The sequence below is a fragment of the Cetorhinus maximus genome, chromosome 7, assembly GCF_964194155.1.
Source record: "Cetorhinus maximus chromosome 7, sCetMax3.hap1.1, whole genome shotgun sequence".
Taxonomy (NCBI): Eukaryota; Metazoa; Chordata; class Chondrichthyes; order Lamniformes; family Cetorhinidae; genus Cetorhinus; species Cetorhinus maximus.
Window position 1 is genome coordinate 38,888,204 of NC_135885.1, and position 19,574 is coordinate 38,907,777.

At 41.9% G+C, this 19,574-nt stretch overlaps 1 protein-coding gene across 1 annotated transcript in view; it reads right to left on the reverse strand.

Moving 5' to 3' along the window:
* The window catches only part of wdr95 (WD40 repeat domain 95), a 197,381-nt gene that overhangs the window by 40,615 nt on the left and 137,192 nt on the right, over positions 1 to 19,574 (reverse strand). The window contains exons 17-18 of the mRNA XM_078546126.1: positions 19,056 to 19,115; positions 9,369 to 9,531 (exon numbers count right to left, since the gene is read on the reverse strand). Of these exons, the coding sequence (XP_078402252.1) occupies positions 9,369 to 9,531; positions 19,056 to 19,115 (223 nt within the window). The remainder of the gene's footprint in view (positions 1 to 9,368; positions 9,532 to 19,055; positions 19,116 to 19,574) is intronic.

Here is a 19,574-nt window from a genome sequence, read left to right on the forward strand (position 1 = left end):
CTCACACAAGGGCTAAGTGGAAATCTGGAGCTCTCTTTCCCAAAATCTTGCTGAGCCTAAAGGCCAGATATTCCACAGAGTCAGGAAGACACTGCGGACCATTAAAAATGTTGGGCAGGACCTGAATGGAAAAGTCGCAAACCCATTTCAGACTGATACAATTTTTTGCCAGTAGTGTAAAGGGAGGGGAGTGTGATTCACACAGACGGGAAACCTGAAATTGGCAGGACCGTTTGAACTTAGTGCTGAGTTCAAAAATACCCCATTTTAGTTAGTCCAAGGGCTTTAACCTGCAGTATGGGGGTCATGAATTGATGGAGTAGACGTAAATGCTCTTGAAAGACGGTTATGGTCTGCATAAATGTCATGATCTGAAGATTTTCAAGTGCCTTTCCTTTAAACTTTTCAAAAAGAACAGACTACTGAAAGAGCTAAAATAATGCTCTGCTGGGCTGTTTTGATTGACAGTCGTAGGTTAGGAAACAAAATGGCATCTGGTCATGCAGTTTCAATAGAGCTCTTTGTTGGCATTTCCCCAAGGGCTGTCATGATGAGTGCTTAGCTGAGTTTCAAAACGTACAATTATTTCAGCAGGGGTTCTGAGTTCAATATTTGATTGACACATTTAAGGGGCTAATAAAGGATGAGCTGTTTTGATGTGGCTACAGAATTCTCTTCAAATTAAATTAAAATTTCTCTTAAAAAAAAATAACCACTTGAGGAAATTTAAAAGCTTTGAATGGATTTTATAAACGAGAGTTTCTTTCACTATCAAGTGTGCAGGAGTGAGAGATGTATTAGATTGTTAGAAGTTTATCTTTTTTCATCTCCACGTGGTTCCTGAGGTCTGCCTATGATGGGTACTGGGTTAGTGGTTTTGGAGGTTGCATGGACGGGGTGAGGGGACATGGGAGGTGGGTGGGGTAGGGGTATAAGTTGGCATTGAATAGGTATGAAGCCTAAGAGGGACCATAAGGGTGGGTGGTGGGAATGAGCCAATTTCAGCTTGTTTGGGTGAGAGTGGGGCCTGCAGGGTAGATGAGCTGACTGACCCTGGCATTGTGGTACAGGAAGTCATCCAAGTGGGGAGAGCAAAAAGGACAGGAAGCTGAGAAAAGATAGTTAATGATGGTATTAGTACAACAGAGAAGGATGACCTAAATTCAGGAAACCAGGATGTAGAAGTGGTTTGGGTAGAAATGAGAAATGATAAAGGCAAGAAGTCACTTTTGGGAGTAGTGTACAGGCCCCCTAACAGAACCCACATGATAGGACGGAGTATAAAGGAAGAAATTCTGAGAGTTTGTCAGAAAGGTCCGGCAATAATCATGGGGGATTTCAATCTACATATAGACTCGTAAAATATGATGGGCAAAGGTAGCCTAGATGAGGAATTCATAGAATGTTTTTGGGATAGATTCTTAGAATAGCACATTCTGGAGCCAACCAGGGAGCAGGCTACACTAGAACTGGTATTGTGCAACGAGATAGGATTAATTAATGACCTCATAGTGAAGACATCCCTAGATAGCAACAATCATAATATGATTGAATTTGACATTCTGTTTGATAGAGGAGTGGTTCTAAGACTAGTATTTTAAACTTAAATAAGTACATTATGAGGGCATGAAAGCAGAGCTAGCTAAAGTGAACTGGCAAATGAGCTTAAGGAATATGTCAATAGAGATGCAGTGGCAGACATTTAAAGGGATACTTCAGAATACACAGAAGGGATACATTCCAACAAGAAAGAAAAATTCCAAGGAGAGGACCCACCATCCGTGGTTAACTAACAAAGTTAAAGAAAATATCAAACTTAAAGAAAAAGCATATAATTGTGCAAGGATGGGTGGCAGGTCAAAAGATTGGACAGAATATAAAACACAGCAAAGAATGACTAAAAGATTGATAAGGAGGGAAAAAATTAGAGAGAAGGCTAGCTAGAAATATAATGACAGATAACAAGGGTTTCTATAGATATTTTAAAAAGAAAAGAGTCCACAAAGTGAGCGTTGGTCCTATAGAAAGTGAGTCTGGGGAATTAATCATGGAAAATAAAAAGATGCTTCAGTTTTACAGGGCAGGAGAGCAGCTGCACGAGAGGAGGGAGCAGTAAGAGATTGACGAGCGCGAGAGAAGAGAGCAGCGGGAAATTGAAAACAGTGTGAGAGGAGAGAGCAGCGGGAGATTGAAAACAGTGTGAGAGGACAGAGCAGCGGGAGATTGAAAACAGTGTGAGAGGACAGAGCAGCAGGAGATTGAAAACAGTGTGAGAGGAGAGAGAAGTGGGAGATTGAAAACAGTGTGAGAGGAGAGAGCAGTGGGAGATTGAAAACAGTGTGAGAGGAGAAAGCAGCGGGAGATTGAAAACAGTGTGAGAGACGAGAGCAGCGGGAGATTGAAAGCACTGTGAGAGGAGATAGCAGCGGGAGATTGAAAACAGTGTGAGAGGTGAGAGCAGCGGGAGATTGAAAACAGTGTGAGAGGAGAGAGCAGCGGGACATTGAAAACAGTGTGAGAGGACAGAGCAGCGGGAGATTGAAAACAGTGTGAGAGGAGAGAGCAGCGGGAGATTGAAAACAGTGTGAGAGGAGAGAGCAGCGGGAGATTGAAAACAGTGTGAGAGGAGAGAGCAGCGGGAGATTGAAAACAGTGTGAGAGGACAGAGCAGCGGGAGATTGAAAACAGTGTGAGAGACGAGAGCAGCGGGAGATTGAAAACACTGTGAGAGGAGAGAGCAGCGGGAGATTGAAAACAGTGTGAGAGGAGAGAGCAGCGGGAGATTGAAAACAGTGTGAGAGGAGAGAGCAGCGGGACATTGAAAACAGTGTGAGAGGAGAGAGCAGCGGGACATTGAAAACAGTGTGAGAGGAGAGAGCAGTGGGAGATTGAAAAGTAAGTGAGCATACGTAGTGGAATCGACTATAGATAAAGCTATCTTAGATCTAGCATTGTGTAATCAAGCGGAGTTAATTAGTAATGTCATCGTAAACGATCACTGGGAAATATGACCATAATATCATTTGATTCCACGTTCAGCAATAATACATTCCATTGAAGACAAAAACTCAGCAAGAATGATCCATCTGTGGCTCACTCAGGAAGTTAAGGGTAATATTAGATTAAAAGAAGAGGCTTACAATGTTGCAAAAAAAAAAGTAGCAAAGCTGAGGATTGAGAGTGTTTTAGAAACCAGCAAAGGGCCACCAAAATGTTAATAAAAAGGGAAAAAATATAGACTATGAGAGTTAACTAGCCAGAAATATAAAAACAGGTTTTAAATACTTACAAAAGCTCTTACAAAGGAACAGAATAACTAAAGTAAACATTGGTCCCTTAGAAGCAGAGACAGGAGAAATTATCATGGGGGATTAGAAAATGGCAGTGGCATTGAACAAATTAGTAGGGCCTGTCTTCACAGTAGAAGACACAAGTTCCATGCCAAAAATAGACGATAACTTAGGGGCTAAAAAAAAGTGAGGAAATTAGGGAAATTAATATCAGGAGAAATAAAGTATTAGAGAAACTTAAGGGACTAAAATCCAATAAATGGGACCTGGTGGCCTGCACCCTAGGGTTCTAGAAGAGATAGCTGCAGAGATAGTGGATGTACTGATTATGATTTTCTAAAATTCCTTTGATTCGGGAACAGTCCCACTAGACCGGAAGTTGGCAAATGTTATATCACTTTTCAAGAAAGGAGGAAAAGGGAAAACATTGAACTAAAGGTCTGTTGACCAAACATCGGTTGTTGGGAAAATGCTGGAATCTATTCTATTACTTAACAATGCACTTAGAGAAGTATAATATGATTAGAACAAGTCAACATGGTTTTACTGAAGGGAATACCTGTTTGACAAATTTATTAGAGCTTCTTGAGGATGTAACTAGTAGGGTAAATAAAGGGAACCAATAGATGTAGTGTACTTGGATTTCCAAAAAAGCATTCAATAAGGTGCCACACAAAAGTTTAACAGGCAAAATAAGGGAAAATTGAGTTGGAGGTAAAATACTTGCCTTGATAGAGGATTGGGTAATGGATAGAAAACAGGGAGTGGGCATAAACAGGGCTTTTTCTAAGTTGGCTGGCAGTGAATAGTGGAGCGCTGCAACAATCGGTGCTGGGGCCTGAGCTATTTCTAATCTATATTAATGCCTTAGATGAAGAGACAGAGAGTTTGCTGATGATACCAAGCTAGATCTAAAGGTAAGCTGTGGGGAGGACACATAGAGGCTGTACAGGGATATAGACAGGTTAGGTGAGTGGTCAACAAGATGGAAGATGGAGTATAATATAGGGAAATGTCAAGTTATTCACTTTGGTCATAAGAATGAAAAAGCAGTGAGAAACTTATAAGTGCTGATGTTCAAAGAGGCTTGGGTGTGCTGGTACATGGGACACGAAGTTAGCATGAAGGTGCAGCAAGAAATTAGGAAGGCAAATGGCATGTTGGCCTTTATTGCAAGAGGATTGGAGCACATGAATAAAGAAGTCTTGCTACAATTGCATGGGTTTTTGAAGAGACTGCACCTGGAGTACTGTGTGCAGTTTTGGTCTCAACATTTAAGAAAGGATATACTTGCAATGGAGATGGTACTGCAAAGGTTCACTAAATTGGGCCATGGGATAAGGGGCTTGTACCAAAATGAGAGTTTGAGTAAATTGGGCTTATATTCTCTGGAGTTTAGAAGAATGAGGTGTGATCTCATTGAAAACTGCAAAATTCTGAAGAGGCTTGAAAGGGTTGACGCTGAGGGATTGTTTCACTGGTCAGGGAATCTACAACAAGTGGGCACAATTTCTGAATAAGGCACAGGTCATTTAGAACTGAGGTGCGGAGAAATTTCTTCCCTCAGGCTTGTGGGTCTTTGGAATTCTCTATCCCAGAGGGTTATGGTTGCGCCATCATTGAATATATTTAAGCCTAAGATAGACTTTTGGATCCCAGGGAATCAAGGGATATGAGGAGTGGGTGGGTAAGTGGAGTTGAAACCAAAGATCAGCCATGGTCCAATTGAATGGCGGGAGAGGTTCAGCAGGCAGTATGCTCTACTCCTGCTGCCATCTCTTATGTTTTTATAATGACCATAGCTCATATTTAGTGAAGTTAGTGAGGGATAAATACTGGCCGGAAAACAGGAGAGAACTCGCATGTACTGAAATAGTCCTTGTCATCTCTTACATCCAACTGAAAGGGCAGATGCGGCTCCAGTCTAATATCTCACCTGAAAGAAGCACCTCCAACACTGCAGCATTCCCTTTGTACTCCACTGAAGAATCAGCCTAGATATTGTGCTCAAATCTCCAGAGTGGAATACAATATCCAGCACTATTGGGCCTCACTCTCTTCTGACAAAATCACCCACTATTCCAGAATTTTCTAGAACAGCAACCTTGGCTTCTTTTCTTGAGTCCCAATGACGTCCCTGAACCTCTCACCTACCACTCCACGCTCACCTTCAAAAAGGTGTGAGAAGGGCATGCATAAAGCCAATATGTTCAGTTATCTCTGCTTCCTTCGCCTTCCGGTTGCAAATCAAGCCAAACCTCCTTTTGAACTCCCCAAGTCCTGAACCCAGCTCTCTGTTTAATTTCTCTCCCATCTCTCCTCATGCCCTTCCCAAGTTCATTCCGACAATGAGACCCACCTGTTGCTTTCATGACCTCGTTCCCATTAAAATACGACCACCCAACATCTCTTCTTGACTTCATGCTCATTCCTTCTTCTAGTAAATAGTTCCTCCTTCTCAGGTACTATCCCCTCCTTTTACCAAACACCAGTTATTCTTTCTTCAAAACATACACCCTCAACATCTGTCCTTGCAAACTACTGCCCCTTTTCCAGTCTCCCTTTCCTCTTCAAAGTCCTTGAACATGTCATCTTCTCTCAAATTGTCTCCATAGCCCCATGCTTGAATCTCCCCAATCAAATCCCTGCATGGCCTGATTACTCCTTACCTCTACAACCTCTTGCCACTAAATTTTCCATTCTTGTCTGTTTTCCCTCTGACTCTGGCCTTGTGCATACACCCTCCCTTTGCTCCACCACCTTTGTTGGCTATGCCTTCAGCTGTCTCAGCCCCAGGTTCGGAGATTCTTCCCCCATCCAATCCAAAGTCTTCAATCTCTCTTCTTTTAAGATCTTCCTTAAAAACCCACTTCTTTGACCCAAACTCCCAGACACCCTTTCTAATATCACGATCTTTGGTCGGTCACCCTTTCTTTTTTATTATGCTTCTAGGAATCACTTTGGGATATTTTATTACATTATCTGCACCATATAAATGCAAATTACTGTGGTGGCAAAAGAAAAATCCACATCAATTTGACAGTGTCACCAAAAATACTCCTTTCAACAGTTTAATGCAATTAATTGCTTTTAACAATATACGCTTATTAGGGACTGCTGCTGCTGCTGGAAGACTTGCCTGCCAGCAGTACATGGAAGAATTTGGCTCCAAGTTCCCCATGAATTTTTGACTAATTGCTGTAAAATCATGGACAACTCATGCACAAACTTCCAAAATCCACTGCTGGTGGTTACGTCTCCCTGCTAACTAATAACAAAAGGAACACTGGTTGAAACAAAAACAGAATTACCTGGAAAAACTCAGCAGGTCTGGCAGCATCGGCGGAGAAGAAAAGAGTTGACGTTTTGAGTCCTCATGACCCTTCAGCAAAACTGAGTCAAGTTAGGAGAGGGGTGCAATATAAGCTGCTTTAAGGTGGGGGGGTGGGGGGAGAGAAGTTGGGGGGGGGTGGTTGTAGGGACAAGCAAGCAGTGATAGGAGCAGATAATCAAAAGATGTCACAGACAAAAGGAACAAAGAGGTGTTAAAGGTGGTGATATTATCTAAGAGAATGTGCTAATTAAGAATGGATGGCAGGACACTCAAGGTACAGCTCTAGTGGGGGTGGGGTGGAAAGACTGACAGGGTATTACAGTTATAGATTTAAAAATAATGGAAATAGGTGGGAAAAGAAAAATCTATATAAATAATTGGAAAAAAACAAAAGGGAGGGGGAAGAAACGGAAAGGGGGCGGGGATGGGGGAGGGAGTTTAAGATCTAAAGTTGTTGAATTCAATATTCAGTCCGGAAGGCTGTAAAGTGCCTAGTCGGAAGATGAGGTGCTGTTCCTCCAGCTTGCGTTGGGCTTCACTGGAACAATGCAGCAAGCCAAGGACAGACATGTGGGCAAGAGAGCAGGGTGGAGTGTTAAAATGGCAAGCGACAGGGAGGTTTGGGTCTTTCTTGCGGACAGACCGCAGGTGTTCTGCAAAGCGGTCGCCCAGTTTGCGTTTGGTCTCTCCAATGTAGAGGAGACCGCATTGGGAGCAACGAATGCAGTAGACTAAGTTAGGGGAAACGCAAGTGAAATGCTGCTTCACTTGAAAGGAGTGTTTGGGCCCTTGGACGGTGAGGAGAGAGGAAGTGAAAGGGCAGGTGTTGCATCTTCTGCGTGGGCATGGGGAGGTGCCATAGTTCGGGGTTGAGGAGTAGGGGGTGATGGAGGAGTGGACCAGGGTGTCCCGGAGGGAACGATCCCTATGGAATGCCGCCAGGGGGGGTGAAGGGAAGATGTGTTTGGTGGTGGCATCATGCTGGAGTTGGCGGAAATGGCGGAGGATGATCCTTTGAATGCGGAGGCTGGTGGGGTGATAAGTGAGGACAAGGGGGACCCTATCATGTTTCTGGGAGGGAGGAGAAGGCGTGAGGGCGGATGCGCGGGAGATGGGTCGGACACGGTTGAGAGCCCTGTCAACGACTGTGGGTGGAAAACCTCGGTTAAGGAAGAAGGAGGACATGTCAGAGGAACTGTTTTTGAAGGTAGCATCATCAGAACAGATGCGACGGAGGTGGAGGAACTGAGAGAATGGGATGGAGTCCTTACAGGAAGCGGGGTGTGAGGAGCTGTAGTCGAGGTAGCTGTGGGAGTCGGTAGGCTTGTAATGGATATTGGTGGATAGTCTATCATCAGAAATTGAGACAGAGAGGTCAAGGAAGGGAAGGGAAGTGTCAGAGATGGACCATGTGAAAATGATGGAGGGGTGGAGATTGAAACTGCTACTTCTTTGGCTGACAGAGAACTGAATTGCCATTAGTGGATAATCATTAACTACAGCCCTTCAGCAACATTCTCCCTTCAGCTGTGTATAGTTCCCCTCTCACCAAATTGTATCTCCCCAGGTGGCAGTTGCCCACAAGGTCATCTTGAACATTTTCATTCAAGCTCTCAGAAAGAAACAAAGAAAGCAAAAAAAAAAACTTTTGATTAATTAACACTATTCAAGTTTTTCACGGATTTTAACAAAAATATTCATTGTGTCACCTTCATTAAAAAAGGCCTGCAACTTCTCAGATACACTCCCAGGCGGGAGTTGGTGGGTTTGCGGGTGGGGTTGGGGGGGAGGGGTGAATTTTGTGGAGCCCTGCAAGAGTGGGAAACATGCCATGCTTAATTAAGCGAAATCTCGATTTTCTGATGTCGGATTAAGATGCAGAGGTTCGTACTTGTAACACATTTGCATGCCATGAATACTCATTAGCATAAAACAGTTCAATGTGGAGAAATGTAAAGTGATCCATTTTGGTACAAATAACATAGAGAGACAATGTAAAATAAAGGGCAAACTCTAAAGTGGGTGCAGGAGCAGAGGGTCCTGGGTGTATATGTGCACAAGTCATTGAAGGTGGCAGGACAGATTGAGAGAGCAGTTACTAAACATACCGTAACCTAGGCTTCATAAATAGGGGTATTGAGTACAAGAGCACCCTTCAGATCAGAAGTTATGGACCATTCATTCTTCCACACTAAAGCATGTGTCTCTAACTCTCTATAACCATTAATGTGTGCCAAACATCAGGTGTGCCAGTATGTTTAGCTCTCTGAATAAGCTAGTCCCAACAAATAACAGTCATACCTATACACATGAATAAAGTGAAACCAATGTAATGTGAAATATTTACAAGTGAAATTTAATTTTGGAAAACACCTGTGCCACCATTGTGCTCTCAAATCTTGTGTTAATGGCAATGTAGTTGGACAGGAAAGTTTTGGCCGTGATGCAGAGTATCCTTATTTGACCAGGAAGCTTTTTTTAAAAAAAAAACAGCCCACACATGACTGCAGCATTGTCAGCTGATGGTGGGTTTCACCACTGAAAAGTTGCCTCCACTGTGGAACTGCATGTGATTCCCATACATGCTGCTAGCACTTTAAATTTTAATTGTAATCGTGTGGGAAACAGGAAAAAGCAAGAGAGCGTAAGTGGCACACACTTCCAGTTATGCTGTCAGAAACTGTACGCTGTTGACAAAATCCACCCCACCACCACCACCCCCCACGGCCACCACTATATTTTACCTTCTCCATCTCCGCATGCTGCGGTTGGGGGATTCTGTAGACGGCAATAGATATGTCCTGAGATCATGTTCCACACTATTATTTCTCCATCGTAGCTAGAGGTGGCAAGAAGAGTAGGAGGACACTGAGCTATGCATAGAATGTCATCCTTGTGTCCTCGTTTCTAAAAAAAGGCATAAAATAATCATAGGTGTATATTCAAATAACTCTTATGCTCTTGTTTTCATAATACCTGGTGAAGAAGTACATTTCATTAGTTTAACAGGATAGGACCTATATTGGCAACATTGCTATGGACTTAGTGAGTTGTAGTCAGCTTTGCAAGTTATAACATCAAGCAATTATGTTTTCAGAAGTGGCACTGTTTATAAAAGATCATTTAATAACAGCATGTAGATTTTGAATTCAGATAGGGGGGGGAATTAGGGACATACGAACCAACGAATTAGCAGGAGTAGGCCACTCAGCCCCTCGAGCCTGCTCTGCCATTCAATAAGATCATGGTTGATCTGAATGTAACCTCAATCCCACATTCCTGCCTACCCCAATAACCTTTCACCCTCTTGTTAATCAAGAATCTATCCACCTCTGCCTTAAAAATATTCAAAGACTCTGCTGCTACCATCTTTTGAGGAAGAGAGTTCCAAAAACTCACAACCCTCAGAGAAAAAATTTCTCCTCATCCTTGTCTTAAATGAGCAACCCCTTATTTTTAAACAGTGACCCCTAGTTCTAGATTCTCCCACAAGGGGAAACATCCTCTCCACATCCACCACGTCAAGATCCCTCAGGATCTTAAAGGTTTTTGCCACTTAGTCTTCTAAATTCCAGTGGATACAAGCCTAACCTGTCCAGCCTTTCCTCATAAGACAACTCGCCCATTCCTGGTATTAATCTAGCAAACCTTCTCTGAGCTGCTTCTAATGCATTTACATCTTTCCTTAAAGAAGGAGACCAATACTGTACACAATACTCCAGATGTGGTCTCACCAATGCTCTGTACAACTGAAGCATAACCTCCCTACTTTTGTAATCAATTCCCCTCACAATAAATGATAACATTCTATTAGCTTTCCTAATTACCTGCTGTACCTGCATATTAACCTTTTGTGATTCATGGAACTAGGGCACCCAGGTCGCTCTGAATCTCAGACCTCTGCAATATCTTTAGATAATATGCATCTCTTTTATTCTTCCTGCCAAAATGAACAATTTCACATTTGCCCACATTATACTCCATTTGCCAGATCTTTGCCCACTCAATTAACCTATGTCACTTTCACAGACTTCTCAACTTTGTCAAGGGCAACTAGGGATGGGCAAAAAATGCTGGCCTTGCCAGTGACAGCCACATACCATGAATAAAATTTTTAAAATATCTTCATTTGTCACAACCATTTAATATCATTTGATGTGGTTGGTGTAATTGTTACATCACTTTGTCTCCACAAGAACTGTGTGATGGTCACTCCTGCCAAGACTGGCATAGATAGATGCATCACCAATCTAGGCAGATTGGCAAATGTAAGATCACAAAATCACAGAACAAGTAGGGTTCTTCCTTGTGTTGGTTCTCTTACCACCTGCCACAGTCCAGTCTGGCATATATGTCCTTCAAGACCTGGTCAGCTTGTTCAGTATTGGTGCCACTGATTCCCTCTTGGTGATGGGTTGAGTCCCCTCCCCACTTTCCTGGAGTTCACTCTGTGCCCTTGCTACCCGCAGTGTTTTTTAAAGTGGTGTTCATCAACATACAGGAGTATCAGTTGAGGGAGGACAGTGGGTGGTGCAGCAGCAGGTTTCCTTGCCCATGTTTGACATGATGCTAGGAAATCTCATGGGGTCCAGAGTCAAGGCTGGTGCTTCCCAGGGCCACGTATACACCTGAATGTATACCACTGTGCTGTCACCTCTGGTTCGTCTGTCGTGCTGGTGGGAAAAGGCATACTCAGGAAAGGTGATGGAGGAGTTTGGGACATTGACAGCAAGGTATGATTCAATGAATATGACTGTGTCAACCTGTTGTTTGACTAGCCTATAGGACAGCTCTCCCAATTTTGGTGCAATTCCCCACGTGTTAGTGAGGAGGACTTTACAGGGTTGACAGAGTTATTTGTGCCTTTGTCATACCTGGTGGCTTGGTCAATGCCAGCAATCTGTCCAGTTTTATTCTTCCTATAAGTTTTTGAAGCAGTATGATACAACTGAGTGGCTTGCTAGACCACTTCAATGACTGAGCTTCCACAGCCCTCTGGGGCAGAGAATTCCAAAATTCCAAAGTTTCACAACCCTCTGCGTAAAAAAAAATTCTCCTCATCTCAGTCCTAAGTGGCTTCCCCCTTATTTTGAAACTGTGTCCCCAACCAGGGGAAACATCTTACCTGCATCTATCCTGTCCATCCCTTTAAATATTTTGTAGGTTTCGATGAGATCACCTCTCATTCTTCAAAGCTCTAGAGAATACAGGCCCAGTTTCCCCAATCTTTCTTCATAGGACAGTCCCACCACCCTGGGAACAAGTCTGGTGAACCTTTGTTGCCACATTTTACGGCCCCAAACAAGGCTGTAAAATTCTGTCCACTAAGTCTATCCAAATCCCTTTGAAGACATTTTGCCATTTCCTCACAACACACACTCCCACCTAGTTTTATGTCATCCGTGAACTTGGAAATATTACATTTGGTCCCCACATCTAAATCATCGATATATATTGTGAACAGCTGGGGTCCAAGTACTGATCTTTGCAGTATCCCACTAGTCACAGCCTGCCAACATGAGAGTGACCCATTTATTCCGACTCTGTTTTCTGCCTGTTAACCAATCCTTAATCCATGCCAGTATATTACCTCCTATCCCATGTGCTTTAATTTTGCTAACCAACTTCCTGTTGGGGGACTTTATAGAAAGTCTTCTGAAAATCCAAGTACACTATGTCCACTAATTCCCCCTTTTCAACTTTGTTACTAACATCCTCAAAAACCTGCAACAGGTTTGTCAAACATGATTTTCCATTCACAAATCCATGTTGACAATGCCCAGATCATTATTATCCAAGTGTTCATCTATCATTTACAGGGGAGGTGATGGTGTAGTGGTATTGTTGCTGAACTAGTAATCCAGAGACCCAGGGTAATGCTCTGGAGACCAAGGATCACATCCCGCCATGGCCATTCAATAAAAATCTAGAATAAAAGGTCTAATGATGACCATGAAACCATTGTCGATTGTTGTAAAAACCCATCTGGTTCACTAATGCCCTTTAGGGAATCCTTCTGTCCTTACCTGATGTGGCCTACATGTGACTCCAGACCCAAATTTAAATTCCCCAGTTGCCATGTGTTTGACTCTTAAATGCCCTCTGAACTAGGGGGCAATTAGGATTGGGTATTAAATGCTGGCCCGGCCATCGATACCCACATCCCGTGAACAAATAATAAAAAAAAATCACAGCCTTTAGAACAGATTCCAGTATTTTTAAACAGGCTAACCAGGTCTGTAGTTCCCTGTTTTCTTTCTCCCTCCCTTCTTAAATAGTGGGGTAACATTTGCTACCTTCCAATCTGCAGGAACCACTCCTGAATCTATATAATTTTGGAAGATGATCACCAATTGCATCCACTATCTCTATAGCTACCTCTTTCAACACCCTGGGATGTAGATTATCAGGTCCCAGGGACTTATCAGCCTTCAGTCCCATTAATTTCTTCAATACAACCTTCTTACTGACACTAATTTCCTTCAATTCCTCATTCTCCCTAGTCCCTTGGATCTCTAATTCTGGGAGATTTCCTGTATCTTCCTCAATGAAGACAGACACAAAGTAATCATTTAGCTTCTCTGGCATTTCTCTATTCTCCTGACTCTGCCTATAATGGACCCACATTTGTCTTAGCCAAACATTTCCTTTTTACATAACTATAAAAGATTTTACTGTCCGTTTTTATGTTTTTTGCTAGTTTACATTCATATTATTTTCTCCCTTTCTTTATCAGTTTCTTGGTCCTCCTTTGCTGTATTGTAAAATGCTCCCAATCCTCAGGTTTACTACTATTTCTGGCAACTTTATAGGTGTTTTTTTATTCTTATCCAATCCTTAACTTCCTTCAGTAGCCACGTTTGACTGACTTTTTTTTTCTTTTTTTTTGTGCCTTGAAGGAAATGTATGGTTGCTGTAAACTATATAATAATTCTTGCCTATGTCCCGTCACACCTTTTAATGAATTTTCATAATCCAGCTCAGCAAATTTGTCCTTCATACCTTCATAATTTCCTTTGTTCAAATTTAACACCCAGGCTTCAGATTGAACTACCTCACTTTCAAACATAATGTAAAATTCTATCCTATTATGGTAACTCATCCTTAAAGGTTATTTTACAACATTATTAATTTGCCCTTTCTTGTTACAAAATACTAGATCTAAACTAGCCTGATCTCCAGTCAGTTCCTTAACATACTGCTCTAGAAAACCATCCCTAACACAGCAGAAATGTGTCCTCCACAGCATTAGTGCTCATTCATGTTACAGACAGGAGGGGGGTTAATTTAAACAGCACTAATTTCTCCTCTTACCACCTGTCCGGAAACAGAAAGGGTGTTTTGATTTGTTTCCCTCTTTAAAAGTTGTGGTATATTTCCCCAACCCCTCGGTTTTTGTCTGATCCAAGTGTCTATTAATAACCTCACAGCAAACTCAAGATAGGATGAACTCAAAAGGATTAATTTATTTGCACACAGTCAAAGCACAGGAAGGAGGTTATGCAACGTCACCTTCACATTCAGACGATAAAGAGAGGGACAGAGAAAATAAGGTTTTACAGTACAGAGACCACAGAGAAAATGAACATTGTTTCACACAAGTTCCAGGGTCTAGAATCAAAGTCCAATGAGGTATTCTTTCACGGAGGCCTGCGGGCTGAAAACTGATGTTGTAGAATTCACTTCTCCAGTGGTGTTGGCTTCACATGATGAGATAGACATGTAGGGATGAATCAGTCTTGTAGGTGATGGCACAGAACTTCCAATAGAAGCAATGTAGCTGAGGCCAGGGGTCCAACCTGGGCAGAGCTCCTTTCTGTGTGGCTGCTAGTCAGATGTTAAACAGCAGATTGAGCTATACAGCTCAGCAAGGCAATATTACTTGTTCCACAAGTCAGAGGCCTAGGTCACATAACCTCCCATCTCTCCACTAGGTCTTCAACAAAGGATGTGTATCCATCATCTGGAATTCGGTTGGATCTCAAAGACTGCTAAAAGTCCCAGTCATTTTTAATTGAAAGGGCCTATTATCTTAGCAGACCTTCTGTCTCTTACTGGCAAGCCTGGGCTATCAAATGCAAATTGCCTTTGCATTGCTTTCTTTGAAGGTGGGCTGTGCAGTCCCCAACTGATTGTTAGTGGATCCTCAGAGATAGCGAGGTGTGAGTTTTCCCAAAACTGCAAAGTTTTCTGGAGTTACATACAGACATTGGTTCAGCATTTTAAGGATCTTGTTCAGCCAAGGTCCAGTTTTAAAATTTAGAAATAACAATGAGTCTATATATCTTATATAAAAAAGTATAGTGTGAGGTCGCAGTCCATCATATTAGTGTAAAGAAAATATAATTTTTTCCCAATATTACTGTGGGATACTGTGAAGCAGGCTTTTGGGGGCTGTGTGTATGTAACTAATTTAATTATACTGAAGCAAGGTTTAAATAATCAAATGGTTGGATGTACAGCAAGCATCTTTGAAGTGGAAATGGACAAGCTAAGATAGGATACCAGTAAATACAACATGAATAGGAATTTGCATTAGGAGATAAATGAGGAGTGAATTTTTGGCTATTGATTTTCAAAGAGGGAAAAGGAAGTTCTACAACAAAGATCATAAATAAATAAAGCAAGTTATTAATTTATTTATCCAAAAGTGATGGCCATAAAAACAACATGAAGAATTTTTAGATTCTGGGAAAGATAACTTTCTAAAGCAAGTTAAAAACAATGGGTTTAAAGATGAAAGGGGAAATATTTAAGGAAAGATTGAAAGGTGTTTGAGGTGTGTGGGGCCATGTGATCTTGAAGCGTGTGCTGTGCGAGCACAGTCATGTGAAAGAAGCAGCTTCTAGCCACCCCTGAGAAGTGTCTGATTGTTCCAGAAAGCAAGGTTTTGTTACAAGCCTTGGATTTCCATTGTTGAATGAGAGGGAGAGTGAAGTTTGTGAAATACGTCCCTTATAGCAACAGTGGATGCCTTGTGGTAAAATTACTGGATTTTTTTTAAGATTAAGAATCTATAGATACTGTTGCCTGGAGAAGGGTGTTTATTTGTGAGTCTAGCTAAGTTCAAATCTTTTGGGAAATGTTATAAGACTGAATTTAACTGTAACTGTAATCTTCTGTGTTTAAGTTTTCTTTTCTTAATACATATTTTAATTTATTATTTAAAATCTACAGAAGTGGTCATAGAATCTTTACTTCTGACTTCAGTACACATACCTTCTCAATAAAAATACAAATTGCAAATTGCTGTAATAGCTTCGCCAATTTTCCCTTTGGGGTTTGGTCAGCCTGGCAATTACCACCTGCCATATTATAACATTAGATTTACCCAGTCTATATGCAGATTGAAGTCACCTATGATTACTGTATTACCCATGTTATGTGCTTCCCTAATCTCCTGAATAATACCATGCCTCAAATTACCGCTACTGTTTGATGGCCTATAAACAACTCCTACCAATGTTTGTTGCTCCTTATTGTTTCTTAGCTCTACCCAAACAGATTCCATATTTTGTTCTTCCAATCTGAGATCCTCCCTTACTAATGTACTGATCTCATCCCTTATTATCAGCACAACACCATCTCCTTTTCACCTGTCTTTCCCAAATGTTGAATATCCTTGAATATTCAGTTCCCAGTCTTGGTCACCCTGTAGCAATGTTTCCATAATGGCAATTAGATCATAACCATTTACCTCTATTTGTATCTTTAAATCATTTACCTTGTTGCAAATGCTACGTGCATTTGGGTAGAGTGCCCTTAACTTTGTCTTTTTAACATTATTCCACATTCTCAGCCTAGTTGATGCTTCCCTTCGTTTCGCCTCTCGTCTAATTTTTCTTGCTACTTTTCTACTTCCTGTTACAAGCTTTACTTCCTTCCAATTTGAGGTACCCCTCAAGTTCCCATCCCCCTGACAAGCTAGTTTAAACCCTCCCAACAGCACTAGCATTTCTCCCTGTAAGGATTTTAGTCCTGGTCCTGTTAAGCTGTAACCCATCCATCTTGTACAGGTCCCAGCTGCCCCAGAACTGGTCCCAATGCATCAGAAATCTGATACCGTCTCTCTTATGCCAGTTCTCCAGCCATGTATTTGATTGTTCAATCCTCCTATTCTTATGCTCACAAGCGTGTGGCACTGGGAGTAATCCTGAGATTATTGCTTTATTGCTTTTTATTGCTAACTCCCTAAAATCTGCTTTTGGACCTCATCTCTCTCCCTACCTATGTCATTGGTACCAATGTGGACCATGGCCTCTGGCTGTTCACCCTCCCCCAGAATGATGTCCTGTATCCATCCCTTGACACCCTCGACCCTGGCACCAGCGAGGCAACACAGCATCCTGGAGTCACATTTACAGCTGCAGAAACACCTGCCTTATCCCCTGATTATTGAATCCCCTATCACGATTGCTCTTCCACCCTCCTTCCTTCCCTACTGTGCGGCTGAACCACCCGTGGTGCCGAGGGCTTGGCTGTGGCTGCACTCCCCTGAGGAACCATCACCCTCACCAGTATCCAAAATGGAAAAGCGATTAGCGAGCAAGATCGACCCAGCAACTCCTGCACTACCTGTTTGGTTCTCTTAGACTGCCTGGTGGTCACCCATTCACTCCCTGTCTGCATGTCCCTAACCTGTGGTGTGACCACCTCCCTAAACATGCTATCCACATAGATCTCTGCCTTACGGATGCATCACAGTGACTTCAGGCACTGTTCGAGTTCCATAACCAGGAACTCAAGCTTCTGCAAATGGTGACACTTCCTGCAGATGTGTTCATCTGGGACACATGGTGCATTGGTGACTTCCCACATACTGCAGGATGTACATTTCATTTGGCCGAGTTGACCTGCCATACCGTAACTTTAAAAGCTTTTTATTACAGATTGAGTAAGTAGAATAACTTACCAGCTACTCACCAACCAGCTCCTTCCACTGCACTGAAGCAAGAAAAAGTGTTTAAAAGGGAGCAACTTCTTTCCCCTTCACCAAACTCCTCACTCACCAAACTCATATAAGCACACTCAGCTTGCAATCTGTGCTCTGTTTCCCATGTAATTTTATGATGATGGTTCCTTGGACATTCCAGTGTGTATAAGTAGCTATTTTTTTGTCACATATGGCATCCAAGTAGTTCACTAGAAATAAGTGTAGGCCATCAGTCCCAACGACTGGCAGATCATATCAAACAGCATGACTCTTTGCCTGGGCACAATAGGCAAAGTACAGGCCATACCCAACCAGCCTGTGCTTGCAAAACTCAAAACATAGTGTCCAACATTAGATGTGATTCTGTGATTGGACAACACTTGCTAAACAATCCTGATTGTGCTAAGAATTACACTGAAAAACAATTTAAGATTTATCTGTCAGGCTTACAGCCTGGCTCACTTATGCAAGCTTGAAGCCACATACATTCACATACAGGGCCCTGTCCTTTGCAGACAGAAGGAACACGTTCTTGTATTTTAAACTAAACAAAAGCTCAGGGGACAACCGTTCTTTGGCTTATTCCGCATGGCAATGCCTTGACCAATCAGAGTCGACCTGTCTGGTTTGAATTTGAACAAAAACTTGGCAGTTAACTGTTCCCTGGTGCATTCTCTATGGCAATGCCTCTCTCAATCAGAGTCCATTTGCCAACCAATCAACACTCTCTTCTCATGCAATATAAATTGTTGTTCCCTTTACCATTGGTATTCTTGTGAACTGTCCTGATGGGTACAAGACAAAAAGCTTCGACAGTATGTCTCTTTTTTCAGCAGTACTCAATCTTACATGCGATTAAAACAATGCATTTTTCTGTTGGTCGATTGTGTGGCCTCAGGTTAGCTGCAGAATAAAAAGGGGTGTCGGGGTGAGGATGAGACAGTTTTCCCAATTTTAATCAATTTCCTGTCAAACGGATTGTATTAAAATCAGGGGCCCAAGCATTATGAAGATTCATTCCTGGAATTACATTACAACAGTGACTTCACTTCAAAAGTAATTCATTAGCTATAAAGCGGTTCGAGAGGACTGGTGGTTTTGAAAGATGCTATCTCTATGCAAGTCAATCTTTAAGTATGTATATTTTCACCTTATGGTATATGACCCTTGTACAAATTATTGCTGTCATCTTATTTTCTCCATGCTTGGCTTGCTCTGGTTAGTTTGTACGAATGGTGTTTTGACTTTTTTTCTACCTCTATCTATCACTGTGGATGTCATTAGGAAAGTCAGTATGCATTTCCCTGGGATACATGTAGTACAGCACACAATGGAAGGTTTCAAATGGAGTCCATGCGTTTGCTTATGTGCAGAACCATTTGCAGAGTAGGAAGATTGTGAATGAAAATAGTGGAGAATAAACATTTTCCCTAAAATACCCCATTCTGAAAACCAAAATCCACAGGATTGAACACAGACATAATTGAGTGTTGCTTACCAGATCATCCTGCCAATGTGGCTCAGGAGGCTGAGTATGATAATGGTCACCAAATGAATCCTAGACCATACAAAGAAAAACAGAATTTTTAAAATTTATAACTTAAGATTTTATCCCATTTTCTTAAAATACCCTTACACAAACAAATACATCGCAGTTATTAACATTAGGTAACCTGATATATATTAATGACCTAGTCTTGGTGTACAGAACACAATTTCAAAATTTGCAAATGATACAAAACTTGGAAGCATTGTGAACTGTGAGGAGGATAGTTCAGAATTTCAAAAGGACATAGACAGGTTGGTGGAATGGGCAGATAAGTGGCAGACAAAATTTAATGCAGAGAAATGTGAGGTGACTCATTTTGGTCAGAAGGATACAGAGAGACAATATTAAATAAAGGGTACAATTCTAAAGAGGGTGCAGGAGCAGAGGGACCTGAATATATGTGTGCATAAAGCATTGAAGGTGGAAGACAGGCTGAGGGAGCGGTTAATAAAGCACATAGTATCCTAG